Here is a 15,301-nt window from a genome sequence, read left to right as displayed (position 1 = left end):
ATGCTCTTTGGAGGTTAGCGTAGACCAATTGGCCTGCTTCCACACTGTCAGGATTCTGCAAAACTTCTATGAAGAGATTCACCAAGAGTAGTCACGACCTTCTGCAATTGTTGGATGATTTGTATTGCAACACCAAAGCTGGCAGGATTTTTTTTTGCCATGATGCTCCCCATAAAATTTAATGATGATCATTAGACTGCTGTATTTATGATGCATTTACAAAATATTCTTGCTGCAATCATTTGGGGCCAGTAATGAATGGCATGAAATACTCCTGTACTCAACCAACAAGACTCAGAAATTGATTTAAGGAGAAAGGAAAGTTGTGCATCTATATAAAACCTGTGTCAATGCCAGGGTATCCAAGTGCTCTACAGTCTCTTATAAAAAGTACTCACTTTTGTAATATTACAAACGCAGCAGCCAATTTGCTCACAGCAAACTGGAATCTCCGAAGTGCAAATAGTTTGGATGGAGCAGATTTTGTCAGGTGTGTCCAGGAAGGATTGCTGACTCAATATGTAGAAAGGCCGACTAGACGGGGAGGCCACATTGCATTTGGTGCTGGCATTGAACCAGGCTGGGTGTCAGATCTCTCAGTGGGAGAACATTTTGGAGACAGTGATCAGAACTCCCTGGCCTTTACTTCAGTCATGGAGAGGGATAGGAGCAAACAGTATGGGAAAGGATTTAATTGGGGGAGGGGGGGGATTACAATGCTATTAGGCAAGAACTACGGAGCACCAATTGGGATGTTCTCAGGGAAATGCATGACAGAAATGTGGAGGTTGGTTATGGAGCACTTGCTACGAGTGCTGGACAACTTTGACCCGCCGAGGCAAGGAAGGGATGTCAAATGAAGGAACATTGGATGACAAGACATGTGGAACACCTAGTCAAAAGGAAGAAGGAACCTTACTTAAGGTTGACAAAGCACAGATCAGACAGGGCTCTAGAGGGCTACAAGGTAGCCAGGAAAGAACTGAAGAATGGAATTAGGAGAGCTAGAAGGGGGCATGAAAAAGTCTTAGCGAGTTGAATTAAGGAAAGCCCCAAGGCATTCTGCGCTTATGGGAGGAGCAAGAGGATGGCCAGAGTGAGTGTAGGCCTGATCAGGGATAGTAGAGGGAGCTTGTGCGTGGAGTCGGAGGAAGTAGGGGAGGTCCTTAAATGAATACTTTGCTTCAGTATTCACCAGAGGGACCCTGACATTTGTGAGGACAGCGTGAAACAGGCAGATATACTCGAACAGGTTGATGTTAGGAAGGAAGATGTGCTAGAAAGTGTGAAAAACATGAGGATAGATAAGTCCCCTAGGCCAGATGGGATATACCCAAGGATAATGTAGAAGCAAGGGAAGAGATTGCTGCCCCTTTGGCCATGATCTTTGTGTCCTCACTGTCCACTGGAGTAGTACGAGAAGACTGGAGGGTGGCAAACATCATTCATTTGTTCAAGAAAGGGAGTAGGGATAATCCCAGAAATTACAGAACAGTCAGTCTTACTTCCGTGATGGGCAAATTATTGGAGAGAATTCTGAGAGATAGTATTTATGATAATTTACAACCGCATAGTTTGATTAGAAATAGTCATCATGGCTTTGTGAGGGACAGGCCATGCATCACAAGCCTTACTGAATTCTTTGAGGATGTGACAAAACAGTGATGAAGGTACAGCAGTAGACGCGGTGCGTATGGGTTTTAACAAAGCATTTGATAAGGCTCCACATGGTAGATTCATCCAGAAAGTAAGGAGGTATGGGATTCAGGGGAATTTGACTGTCTGGATACAAAATTGACTGTCCAATAGGACAGAGATGGTGGTAGTGATTGGAAGTATTCAGCCTGGAGTTCGGTGACTAGTGGTGTTTCACAAAGATCTGTTCTGAGACCTCTGTTCTTTGTGATCTTTATAAATGACTTGGATGAGGAAGTGGAAGGATGGGTTAGTAAGTTTGCCGAGGACACGAAGGTTGGTCAATTTGTGGACAGCGTGGAGGGCTGTTGTAGGTTGCAACCGGACATTGACAGGATGCAGAGCTGGGTAAAGAAGTGACAGATGGAATTCAACCCAGAAAAGCATGAAGTGATTCATTTTGGAATATTGAGTTTGAATGCAGGGTTAATGGCAATATTCTTGGCAGTGTGGAGGAAGGCAGGGATATTAGGGTCCATGTCCATACATCCCTCAGTTGCTACCCAAGTTGATAGCATTGTAAAGATGATGTATGATGTGTTGGCCTTCATTGGCAAGGGAATTGAGTTTAAGAGCCGTGAGGTTATGCTGCAGCTCTATAAAACTCTGGTTAGACTACCCTTGGAATATTGTGTTCAGTTCTAGTTGCCTCATTATTGGAAGGATGTGGAAGCTTTAGAGAGGGTGCAGAGGAGATTTTTCAGGATGCTGCCTAGACTGGAGGGCAGGTCTGATGAGGATAGGTTGAGGGAGCTAGAGCTTTTTTCACTGGAGCAAAGAAGGATGAGAGATAACTTGGTAGAGGTGTACAAGATGACAACAGGCATAGATGGAGTAGATAGTTGAAGACTTTCTCCCCAGGGTGGAAATAACTATTACGAGGAGGCATAGTTTTAAGGTGATTAGAGGAAGGCATAGGGGAGAAGTTGGGGTAGGTTATACATACAGAGAGTGGTGGGCATGTGGAATGCTCTGCCAGCAGTGGTAGTGGAGTCAGGTACTTTAGAGACTTTTAAGCGACTCTTGGATAAGCACATGGAGGATAGTAAAATGTAGGGTATGCAGGGTAGGTTGATCTTAATAGGATAATAGCTTGGCACAACATCGTGGACCGAAGTGCCTGTACTGTTCTATGTTCTGTGGTCAAACTCATACAAGCAATGTGATTATGATCAGATAAGCAGCAGGTCCTTGTTTCTCATCAGAAAGTCAGGGCTCTGTCAGAGCAGCTCTTCCTCAATACTATGCCCATGACTGGAGCAAGCTTAGAGGAATTACCTTCTGACTCAGAGGCAGAAGTGCCACCATCACTTACATAATCAATTAAGCAAGAGAAATTCATTGGCAATGAGTCGTTTCTAGTTTTTTTATTCTTTCCATCTATTTTGGCAGCACTATCTTGTCATACAGTCTTCTGCTAACGTTGGAAGGTAATACATTCAAGATGCAAAGTAGAATCAGAGCTTAGAGTGTCACTCATTCATATGATGCATCAGGGAGCCACAGTAATTGAAGAGAGGTGGCTGTGGGAGAGGAAAATGGTGCTTGTATCAAGTTGAAGAGTTAACATTCTGTGTATCTCACATTCTGGTGCTGTTATTTGCAACGGCAAATATAGCAACTGCTGTCACTCTAGAGTTGGTTAATTCAGCCACTCACTATGTAAGTGAATTGCTCTTTAGCACTCAAAATCACCACGTTGAAATGGATCATAATTCCTGCTGCAACACATTAACTACATGGCAATTTTTCTTGGTTAATTAACACAAGTAAGAATTTGTCATGGTAAATCACCTTTAATACCACATTTAGACTGCTGTTACCATTCTCAGGTCTACATCCATGGAGCGCAACTTGGAGCTGACAAACCAGAAGTATAATGCTAACTACCTATTGCAGTGCCTATAGTGCCGAGGTCAGCTACAAACTAAGTTCCTGCACAAAATGTAGAACTCTTACTAAATGTCCATGATGCAGCAGCAACATTTTTTTTGTTCATTCACAGGATAGGGGCATCACTAGTTAGGCCAGCATTTTATTACCCATCTCTACTTGTCCAAAGGGCAGTTAAGAGTCAACCACCTTACTGGAGTCACATGTAGGCCAAACGAGGTAAGGCTGACAGCTTCCTTCCCCTATAGGAGATTAGTGAACCAGATGGGTTTTTCTGACAATTGGTAACAGGCACAATCAGACTCTTAATTCCAAATTTTTATTGAATTCAGGTTCCACCATCTGCCATGACAGGATTTGAACCTGGGTACCCAAAACATTACCAGAGTCTGTGGATTAATAGGCTAGCAATACTACCACGACACCATTGCCTCCCCAAAATATCTTACTTCAAGAACACACAAAGTGTCATTTCTTTAGCCAAACATGAATTAAATTCTATGCAAGAAGTCAGAGATGCTGTCATGTGCAATGTATTGGAGGGAGTATGAAATTAAAAACAAATAGCCCATACTTTTTTGTAACTACAGGAATTTAAAGCTGGGTCACAGGGGAACACATGGTCATGACTGTTACTGTAACACATGCTGGTAGGGAAATAGGTTCAGATACTTGTGCCGAAGTAGGGTGGGGGAGGGGGATGTGGAGTGGTGGAAGATGGTGGAAGAGATGTGGTGAAGTGAGGAAGGAAAACAGAATCACAACCACAAAGAACCCGTAAGTGCCCTGACTCTAAGATATCAGTGCCAGTAGAGCAGGATGGACACTACCTCTCATTATGGATAGCAGCAGTTCAAAATTTAAAGAGACCTAGTTAGATCTGAGCTAATGAAAAACAGGTATTATAAAAAGTGGTTATTCCCTTCCTTAAAATTACAGTATGGTAGAACAACTATTTTAAATGCACAGATCAAAACTATGAAGTTGAAATAATATAAAAACAGTCAGCACATTTATATTTCTGGAACCATGGTAACATGAATACTTCCCTTTTTACCAATCTTACTTAACCCTATGGTTAACCCAATGGTATAGCTGTTTGGCATTCTAACTCCACAGCCTAACAACTCTACTGTTAGACTTAAATTTCAATCTTTACTGCATGTTACAAACAGGACTCAACCTAAAAAAAACAAGAAAAACCTTTTCAAGTCAACACCTCTGATAATCCACAAACTTACAACCATTTTTGAATCTTATTGCCATCAAATTTCGATAGTAAATTGGAGTGAATCAGATGACTTCTCGTATTTGAAACAAACAAAAACAGAAATTGCTGGAGAAACTCAGGAGGTCTGGCAATTCTGAAGAAGGATCACTGGACTTGAAATGTTAACTCTATTTCTCTCTGCTAGACTTGCTGAGTTTCTCCAGCAATTTCTATTTTGTTTCAGATCTCCAGCATCCACAGTTCTTTGTTTTATCTTAGTGACCTCCCAGTACTTTCCTTTCACTCTCCTCTCAAATCCATTCATATTAACCCTCCCAGTAGTGATTCAAACTGGAACATCATTTCACAACCATATCCAAGTTAGGGGCGGCACGGTGGCTCAGTAGTTAGCACTGCAGCCTCACAGCTCCAGGGACCCGGGTTCAATTCCAGCCTCAGGCGACTGTCTGTGTGGAGTTTGCACATTCTCCCCGTGTCTGCGTGGGTTTCCTCCGGGTATTCCGGTTTCCTCCCAGTCCAAAGATGTGCAGGCTAGGTGGATTGGCCATGCTAAATTGCCCATAGTGATCAGGGTGTGCGGATTATAGGTGAAGGGGTCTGGGTGGGGTGCTTCAAGGGGCGGTGGGGACTTGTTGGGTGGAAGGGCCTGTTTCCACACTGTAGGGAGTCTAATCAAGTGTCCACCCTCCATACTCAAACCTAAAAAATGAAGATTCAAGGCTGTAAGCCGTTGAAGCAATCAGACCAACTCCAAGGCCATCACCGCCCGGTATCCAAGCAAGTATGTTTCCAATAAAGAACAACTAGAGAATGTGAAGCTGAAGCAGAAATCTCAAACAATAACATATCTGATCCCTAGACACAAAAGGTTGGCTGTACTTTTTCTCCACATATGCCGCCAGACCTGCTGAGCTTTTCCAGTAATTTCTGTTATTGTTTTGGATTTCCAGCATCCATTGTTCTTTGGTTGCATTTTGTAGATGGTACACACTGCTGAAACTTTTCTTGTGGAGTGGGTGGACGTTTGTGGATGTGGTATCAATCAAGCTGCTCATCTACCTCTAAGCTATTTTCTCCCACTGTTCCCATGTCCCGTCATGTCATTAGGATCCAAAAACAATTGATTTTCATCTTGAACAACTTCCTCAGCCCTCTCAGGTAGAGATTCAAAGTGAATACCCTCAGCAGGAAGGAATCTTCCTCTTCTCAGAATTAAATCCTGTTCCTTAGTTTTAGACTTAACAAACAGAGGAAAAATCGTATCCACACTTAGCCTGTCTCACCCTATAAGAATGGGATTATCTCTCCACTTTTTGAAATATGCAAAGTTGTAATTAGCCTGTATTATCAGAAGCATTTGGTCATAGACTTCAAGCTTTACAAAAACAAGGCTAAAAGATAAAATTAAACCATGGCACAACTGGCATCATAGTACGTCAAACAAATATGCAAAAGAACTGCAATGTTGGGAATCTGAAACAAAGACAGCAATTGCTGGAAAATCTCAGCAGGTCTAGCAGCATCTGTTCTGAAGAAGGGCAACTGGATCTGAAATGTTAACTCTAATTTCTCTCCACAGTCACTGACAGACCAGCTGAGATTTTCCAGCAATTTCTGTTTTTGCTTCATTGTACGTCAGTAGAAGAATCACTAGGAACAAATGAAGCCTCAACAAGTGCCACGATGGTGTGTTCCTTAATAAACAGTGACATTATTTGATTTCATATATTAGTAACATACGGAGATAGTGAAAAATATTATTTTGCATGCGAACCAGAAAAATCATACCTTACATCCGTAAATTAGAGTAATAGAATGTAATGCAGAATATAGTGTTACAGCGATAGAGGTGTTGACAAAGATCAACTCTAATATATGACAGGTCCATTTACAAGTCTAATAATGGCAGGAAAGAAGCTGTTCTTGAATCTGTTGGCATGTGTTTTCAAACTTTGTGTTTTCTGCCCGATAGAAAGGGGTGGAAAAGCATATTACTGGAGTGGGAGGGGTCTTTGATTATGTTGGCTGCTTTTCTGAGGCAGTGGGAAGTATGGATGGAGTCAATAGAAGGAAGGCTGGTTTGTGTGATGGACTGGGCTGTGTGTAAAACTCTTTATAATTCTTGCAGTCTTGGGAAAAGCAGTTGCCATACTAAGCTGGGATGCAACAGATAGGATGGTTTCTATGGCGCAACCATAAAAATTGGTCAGTGTCATTCTGGATATGCCAAATTTCCTTAGCCATCTGAAGAAGTATAGGCATTGGTGTGTTTTCTTGACTGTAGTGTTGATATGGATGGACCAGGATAGATTGTTGGTGATATTTCCTCCTGGAAGCTTGAAGCTCTCAACCTCAGCACTATTGATGTAGACAGTGGCACATTTTCCACTCCAAGTTCTGAAGTGAATAACCAGCTCCTTCATTTTACTGACATTGTGGCAGAGTTTGTTTCCTTTAGACAGCTTAGTGACGTGGTGTATCTCTTTCCTGTACTCTGCCTTGTCATTGTTTGAGATCTGATCCCATCAGCAAATTTATAAAGAGTAATCGAGAAACTATTTTGTGCGTATTGAGAATAAAACTAATTTTTTTTTCCAGATTTTGCAGTGAAGCAACAGCACTTGCAGCCTAGCTCAAAGAAAACTGTCCACAAAGATCTAGCAATTACTATGGTATGGGCTTTCACTTTAGTTGATGATGACTTGAATCTGGTGCGAAGTCAAAGGAATCTCTAGATCATCAAGCAGCAACAAATGTGGTGGTTGGCAGACAAATATGCTGGAGCATTTTCACAGATAACAATTCAAGGAATTAAAAGCAGTCTTTTACTTTGAATTTTAAAAAAATCAGATCGGAAAGTAAATGGCGGATTGCATTAAAGAAGTAACTAAAATAAAGATATGGGCATTGACAATGATAATGGAGACATATGATACTCTAAAACTACTCTAGACCATGTACTAGAATAGTGAGCCAATGTCTGCAAAGCTCAGAACATCATGTGCAACATCTGATATGCTTCTTCCATTAATTAACATCACACCAGAAACCAAATAAAGGCTATGACTTTGACTCACGATATGATTCATTTACGCATGGGTCCTGCTCTTTATAAGCAAAATGATGTCCCAGAGAGCACCTTTCCTCATTGAGGAAGGGTCTAAAGAGAGAACCAATCCCTGCTGCATTACCACAGCAATGGTCTGACCAGAGTCAGAGTCAATTTGCATGGTTTGAATTTAACTAATTAACCGAGATGGTTAACAGCCACCAATGCTGTGGAGTTGTATTTCTACCAGTGTTGGAGACAAAGGCTGGAGGATTTATGAGCAAAATAAAATTTTATTTATAATTATGACATAAAGATGTTATTTACAGGCATAACATTAATAGGCATGATAGGGAAACATTGCAGGAAATAATTGTTACAGAGGAAGAGGAAGGAGGGAGGAGAGAAAAACTTTAAGCAAATATTGGCGTGCATTAAATAGCATCAAATGTTCTCACAGGATATGTTAAAACACATGACAGAGCGTGGAAAGGCTGTAGATGTAACGGCTGAGGGCATCATTAAAGCCTTTGGCAAGGAATCCATGAGTGACGACTCCATTTGAGAGTTCATATGTGGCCTTGGTTTACAAGTCTCAGCCAAAAGATGGCATTTCTGACATATACCCTTCAGGGTAGACACCTCACCTCCTCCGTTCCGTGATCTGACCTGCATACTCCAATTGACTCATTATTATCTGCCGCAGTAACTTAAAAGTGTATTAAAAATATTACTGAATGTCCTGAAAAGCTGTTGCCAGACCAAAGAATGGGAAATGTAGTATTCTTATATGTCAAAAACAAACACTAAACAAATCTTATACTGATTACTTTGTTATTAACAAACAGGAAGGGTTGCAGACCAGCGTTTTGACCTTATTTTTAAGCTGTAACTTTATGAAAGCAATGGTAGGCAGGAGACACCACCCAAGGGAATTTTTCTTCTTCTCATGCTCAAACTGAATTTTCAGTGGTTTCAAGGCTGATTTGACTGTTATAAACTGCTCTGCAATATAAATAGAGTGCCCCCAACAGCAGTGTTGACTTGCCAATTGGCATAGGAGAAATGCCTCATGAAGTGGTTCAATGCAAGAGGCTATTAGATTTTGTCCAATGATTGTACACAGCACTGCAAGACGCACTATTTAGTCTACAGGCCTGCTATGTAGATTCAACTAACTTCAAAATATATAATAAACAATGAAGAAAAACAAACCAAAGCTAACAGATTATCTAATTGAAAGAAAAAGTCAATGAAAAGAAAGAAAATTCTGAAGGGGGTAAGCAGTGACTGTTTACCTAACCACAGACAACATTAGCACGTAAATAAGTTGCAGAAAAATGAGCAAACTTAGGCATTCACTAAAGTTGTAGCAATTACAAAAGGTCACATTAACCTGGAACTACTGTACAAAATTCAGCCCACTCAAGGATATTTCAAGATCAAAGTTACCCTGCAGAAGTACAATTTAACAGTGTCAACTAAACCCACTGAGTCTCTTGATAAGATCGATGCCATTTGAATGTTTCCTGTTGACTTATCACAACTGCACTCAAGTAAACAATTTACTAATTACATTAGAGCTACTTTGGTATTGCTTCCTCAGTTCCCCCAAAATTTCGCCCCTACTTTCTTGGAGGGTGTGACTCATCCTTGGGGTATGGCTCAAAAGTCACCCCTGACATTTGCAAATTTTTCCTAAGGCGACCCTACTTCACAGATAAGCTGGGCTAGTAAATGTCAGTGGATTATTTGACAATGTGATGTTACACAGTGAACCACATCTGTTTTCACTCATTGTGCACACACACTCCCACACTCTAACACCACCAAACAATCCTACACCCCCAACACCCCACCCATTTCACGACAGGCCACTGTATGAGAATCCTAGTTGACTGCTGTCCTCTTTATCCATTAGATACAGAAGACTAATATAGCAAGTCAACTTTTTAAGTAGGTAATCTGACATAAACTGGGTGACAAGCCTGGCTTTGATCCTCTCTGATGAAGGGTCTAGGCCCGAAACGTCAGCTTTTGTGCTCCTGAGATGCTGCTTGGCCTGCTGTGTTCATCCAGCCTCACATTTTATTATCTTGGAATTCTCCAGCATCTGCAGTTCCCATTATCTCTGGCTTTGAATAATGTATGGTTTCTCAAAATGTTTCACTGTTTGCTCACCAAAGTGTTCTCTCAGAGTTAGTACTTCAGAATGTTTCACAATTTATGGTGTCAAGCTATTTAAAATAATTTCAGAAGATCAAGTAGAATAAAACCTTACTACCAGTTACTGCAGATAAGATTTAGAGCCTTTACCAGAAAACTAGTTGGCAAACAAATCCCGCTCAATTTTATGTAAAACTAATGACATAATGTGCTGAAATATATTTCATCCATCAATTATCTTAATCTTATCAATAAGTTTGTCTTATGACACATGGGACTTAATGGCAGGCCCTTACCTTGTAGTACTTAGCTCCAGTGTCATTCTGAAACAGTGTAAGGCACTTGCTATCTAGCCTCCAGTAATGTCTTTTTCTCTGCAAGAAACAAAATCCCAATGAATGAGTTTTATACTTTTCTTGTGCCTGGTTTTAGTCAGCAAACGTGTTAATACTGAAGTATTCTTTGACACAAAAATCACTTCATCTGATATCAAGATGCCACATGTAACAATACATGTTAATAGAAATAAATTTTCAAAATTTAATGTTTAACTATCAACTGATTTTAAACAACATAAACTTAGATTGAAGGTATTTGGAATAAAAAAGGAGTGGACGTGATTATATCAACACTTAGTTTTGAAAATATTCCTTCCATTCTCTATAGATTTCTTATAACATTTTTGTCCATCATGTGGACATATCTAACATTGTTATATAGCCAAACTCTTAATAAATCAATTTTCTCTCTAAGCTTTTCATGTGTATTAACCAACATAGGATCCTCAACTACGGAGTTTTTTTTTAAGTACATTAGTAGTAATATTTAAAGGCTAGTGGATTTAAACAACATTCAGAAAGATTGAAAATTGCATCAATAGAAGGGAAAATGTTCAACAATAATTTAGTGAGTGCTATCACTGTTCACCAGTGGCCTTATTGAATGCTTATCCTGAATGGCAATTTGAGAGTGTGAAAACTGATACTATTATCAATAAACCATATAACAGAATGTAGAACACAGAACATGGAATAGTACAGCCCAGTACAGGCCCTTCAGCCCACAATGTTATGCCAAACTACTGTCCTACTCTAAGGTCAAACTAACCTGCATACCCTTCATTGTACTATCATCTATGTGACTATCCAAGAGTTGCTTAAACGTCACTAATGTATCTAACTATACAACACTGCTAGCAGTGCATTCCACGCACCCACCACGCTCTGTGTAAAGAACCTACCACTGATATCTTCCCTACACCTTCTTCCAATCACCTGAAAATTATACCCCCTCGTAATAGTCATTTCCACCCTGGGAAAAAATTTCTGGCTATCCACTCTAACTATGTCTCTCAATATCTTGTACACCTCTACCAAGTCACCTCTCATCCTTCTTCGCTCTAATGAAAAAAGCCCTAGCTCCCTCAACCTATCCTCATCAGACCTGCCCTCCAGTCCAGGCAGCATCCTGGAAAATCTCCTCTGCACTCTCTCTAAAGCTTCCACATCCTTCCTATAAAGAGGCAACCAGAACCGAACATAATATTCCAAGTGTGGTCTAACCAGAGTTTTATAGAGCTGCAGCATAACCTCACGGCTCTTCCGCTCAATTCCCTTGCCAATGAAAGCCAACATGCCATGTGTCTTCTTAACAATCCTAGCAACTTGGGTGGCAACTTCAAGGGATCAATGGACGTGGACCCCAATAGCCCTCTGTTGCTCCACACTGCCAAGAATTCAGCCATTAACCCTGCAATCTGATTTCAAATTCAGTGTTGCAAAATGAATCATTTCACACTTTTCTGGGTCCAATTCCATCTGTCACTTCTTTGCCCAGCTCTGTATCCTGTCAATGTCCCGCTGCAACCTATAACAGCCCTCCACAGTATCCATAACTCCACCAACCTTCATGTCACCGGCAAATTTACTAATCCACCCTTCCACTTCCTCATCCAAGTCATTTATAAAGATCACAAAGAGCAGAGGTCCCAGAGCTGATCCGTGTGGAACACCACTGGCCACTGAACTCCAGGCTGAATACTTTCCATCTACTACCACCCTCTGTCTTCAATTGGACAGTCAATTCTGTATCCAAATTTCCCTGAATCCCATGGCTCCTTACTTTGTGAATGAGTCTACCATGGGGACCTTAACGAACACCTTGCTAAAATCCATATATACCACATCCATTGCTCTACCTCCAATGTATTTTGTCACATTCTCAAAGAATTCAATAAGGCTTGTGAGGCATGGCCTGCCCCTCACAAAGCCATGCTGGCTATCGCTGATCAAACTTTGCTTTTCCAAATAATCACAAATACGGTCTCTCAGAATCCTCTCGAAAAATTTGCCCACGACAGAAATAAGACTGACTGGTCTGTAATTTCCAGGTCCATCCCCATTCCCTTTCTGGAACAAGGGAATAACAGTTTCTACTCTCCAATCTTCTGGTACTACTCTCGTGGACAGTGAGGACACAAACCTCATTTGCAAAGGTGCAGCAATCTCTTCCCTCATTTCCCACAGAAACCTTGGGTATATTTCAAAATTTCTAGCACATCCTCCTTCCTAACATCAAGCTGTTCAAACATATCTGCCTGTTTCACGCTGTCCTCACAAAATACTAGAACCGTTTCACTGCTGAATACTGAAGCAAAGTATTCATTAAAAGGACCTCCCCTACTTCCTCTGACTCCATGCACAAGTTCCCTCCACTATCCCTGAATGGCCCTACCCTCAATCTGGCCATCCTCTTGCTCCTCACATTAGCATAGAATGTCTTGGGGCTTTCCTTAATTCAACTCGCTGAGACTTTTTCATGCCCCCTTCTAGCTCTCCTAATTCCATTCTTCAGTTCTTTCCTGGCTACCCTGTAACCCTCCAGAGCCCGGTGTGACCTGTAAGTAAGCTTCCTTCTTCCTTTTGACTAGGTGTTCCACATGCTTGTCATCCAATGTTCCTTCATTTGACATCCCTTCCTTGCCTCGGCGGGACAAAGTTGTCCAGGACTCGCAGCAACTGCCCCCTTAACAACCACCACATTTCTGTCATAAATTGGGAACAGATGTTCTCAGGGAAATGTATGGTCCACAGTTCCTGCCCAATAGCATTGTAATCCCCCCCTCCCCCAATTAAATCCTTTCGCATACCGTCTGCTCCTATCCCTCTCCATGACTGAAGTAAAGGCCAGGGAGTTCTGATCACTTTCACCAAAATGTTCTCCCACTGAGAGATCTGACACCCAGCCTGGTTCATTGCCAAGCACCAAATCCAATATGTCCTCCGCCTCTAGTCGGTCTTTCTACATATTAAGTCAGCAATCCTTCCTGGACACACCTGGCAAAATCTGCTCCATCCAAACTATCTGCACTAAGGAGGTACCAGTTGATATTAGGGAAGTTGAAGTCACCCATGACAAAAACCTTACTACATCTGCACATTTCCAAAATCTGCCTCCCAATCTGCTCCTCAGTATCTCTATTTCTATTGGGAGGTGTACAGAAGACTCCCAATGAAGTGACTGCTCCTTTTCTGTTTCTGGCCACCATCCATACTGACTCAGTAGTCAAACTCTCCTCAATGACCTTCCTTTCAGCAACTGCCATGTTATCCCTGATTAACAATGTCACTCACCCACTTCTTTGGTCTCCCTCCCTGTTTCTTTTGAAACATGTAAATCCCGGAACACCCAGGAACCACTCCTGCTCCTGTGATCCAAGTCTCCATAATGGCCACAACATCGTAGCTTCAAGGGCGGATCCCTGCTCCAAACTCATCACCCTTATTCCTGATACTTCTTCCACTAAAATAGACACATTTCAACACGTCACACTGACCGCAACTTTGCCCTATCAACTGTATATCCTTCCTCACACGCTCTCTGCATGGTGTATCTGCTGCACACCAGCTACCCCTTCCTCTGATTAGGATAATGAACAGGTTATAACTAGATACATGGCCCAGGTGAACTTGAGGTTGGGGTGGAAGGTGTTGGTGAAGTGGATGAACTGTTCGAGCTCCTCTTGGGAGGTTCGAGCAGCTGACCTCATCCTCACTCTCAACAACTTCTCTTTCGATTCCTCCCACTTCCTACAAACAAGGGGGGTTGCCATGGGTACCCGCATGGGCCCAAGCTATGTCTGCCTCTTTGTAGGTTACGTGGAACAGTCCCTCTTCAGCACCTACACAGGCCCCACCTCTTCCTCTGTTACATCGATGACTGTATCGGCGCCACCTCTTGCTCCCAAGAGGAGCTCGAACAGTTCATCCACTTCACCAACACCTTCCACCCCAACCGCAAGTTCACCTGGGCCATCTCCAGCACATCCCCTCACCTTCCTGGACCTCTCAGTCTCCATCTCAGACAACCAGCTAGAAACTGGTGTCCACTTCAAGCCCAACGACTCCAACAGCTACATAGAATACACCTCCTCCCACCCACCCTCCTGCAAAAATTCCATCCCCTATTCCCAATTCCTTCGCCTCCGCCGCATCTGCTCCCAGGATGAGGCATTCCACTCCCGCACATCCCAGATAGCCGCGTTCTTCAAGGATTGCAACTCCCCCCTACAGTGGTTGAGAATGCCCTTGACCATGTCTCCCGCATTTCCCGCAACACATTCCTCACACCCCGCCCCCTCGTCCTCACATACCACGCCACCAACCTATGGATACAACGCATCATCTTCCGACACTTCCGCCATCTATAATCTGACCCCACCACCCGAGACATTTTTCCATCCCCACCCTTGTCTGCCTTCCGGAGAGACCACTCTCTCCACGACTCCCTTGTCCGCTTCACACTCCCCTCCAACCCCACCACACCCAGCACCTTCCCCTGCAACAGCAAGAAGTGCTACACTTGCTCCCACACCTCCTCCCTCACCCCCATCTCAGGCCCCAAGATGACTTTCCATATTAAGCAGATGTGCACCTGCACATCTGCCAATGTAGTATACTGTATCCACTGTACCCGGTGTGGCTTCCTCTACATTGCGGAAACCAAACAGAGGCTTGGGGACCCCTTTGCAGAACACCTCCGTTCGGTTCGCAATAAACAACTGCACCTCCCAGTCGTGAACCATTTTAACTCCCCCTCCCATTCCTCAGATGACATGTCCATCATGGGCCTTCTGCAGTGCCACAGTGATGCCACCCGAAGTTGCAGGAACAGCAACTCATATTCCGCTTGAAAACCCTGCAGCCCAATGGTATCAATGTGGACCTCACAAGCTTCAAAATCTACCCTTCCCCCACTGCATCACTAAA

General features: G+C 42.5%; 1 protein-coding gene across 9 annotated transcripts in view; it reads right to left on the bottom strand.

The window, feature by feature from the left end:
• prkd3 (protein kinase D3) overlaps positions 1-15,301 on the bottom strand; it is a 388,805-nt gene that overhangs the window by 78,133 nt on the left and 295,371 nt on the right. For all 9 annotated transcript variants that reach the window (XM_059648663.1, XM_059648665.1, XM_059648664.1 and 6 more), the window contains one exon: positions 10,331-10,408. In XM_059648663.1, coding sequence (XP_059504646.1) covers positions 10,331-10,408 — 78 coding nt within the window. The remainder of the gene's footprint in view (positions 1-10,330; positions 10,409-15,301) is intronic.

The sequence above is a fragment of the Stegostoma tigrinum genome, chromosome 9, assembly GCF_030684315.1.
Source record: "Stegostoma tigrinum isolate sSteTig4 chromosome 9, sSteTig4.hap1, whole genome shotgun sequence".
In the NCBI taxonomy this organism is placed as follows: Eukaryota; Metazoa; Chordata; class Chondrichthyes; order Orectolobiformes; family Stegostomatidae; genus Stegostoma; species Stegostoma tigrinum.
Note: the sequence above shows the minus strand (reverse complement) of the source record. Positions and strands in the feature narration are given on the sequence as shown.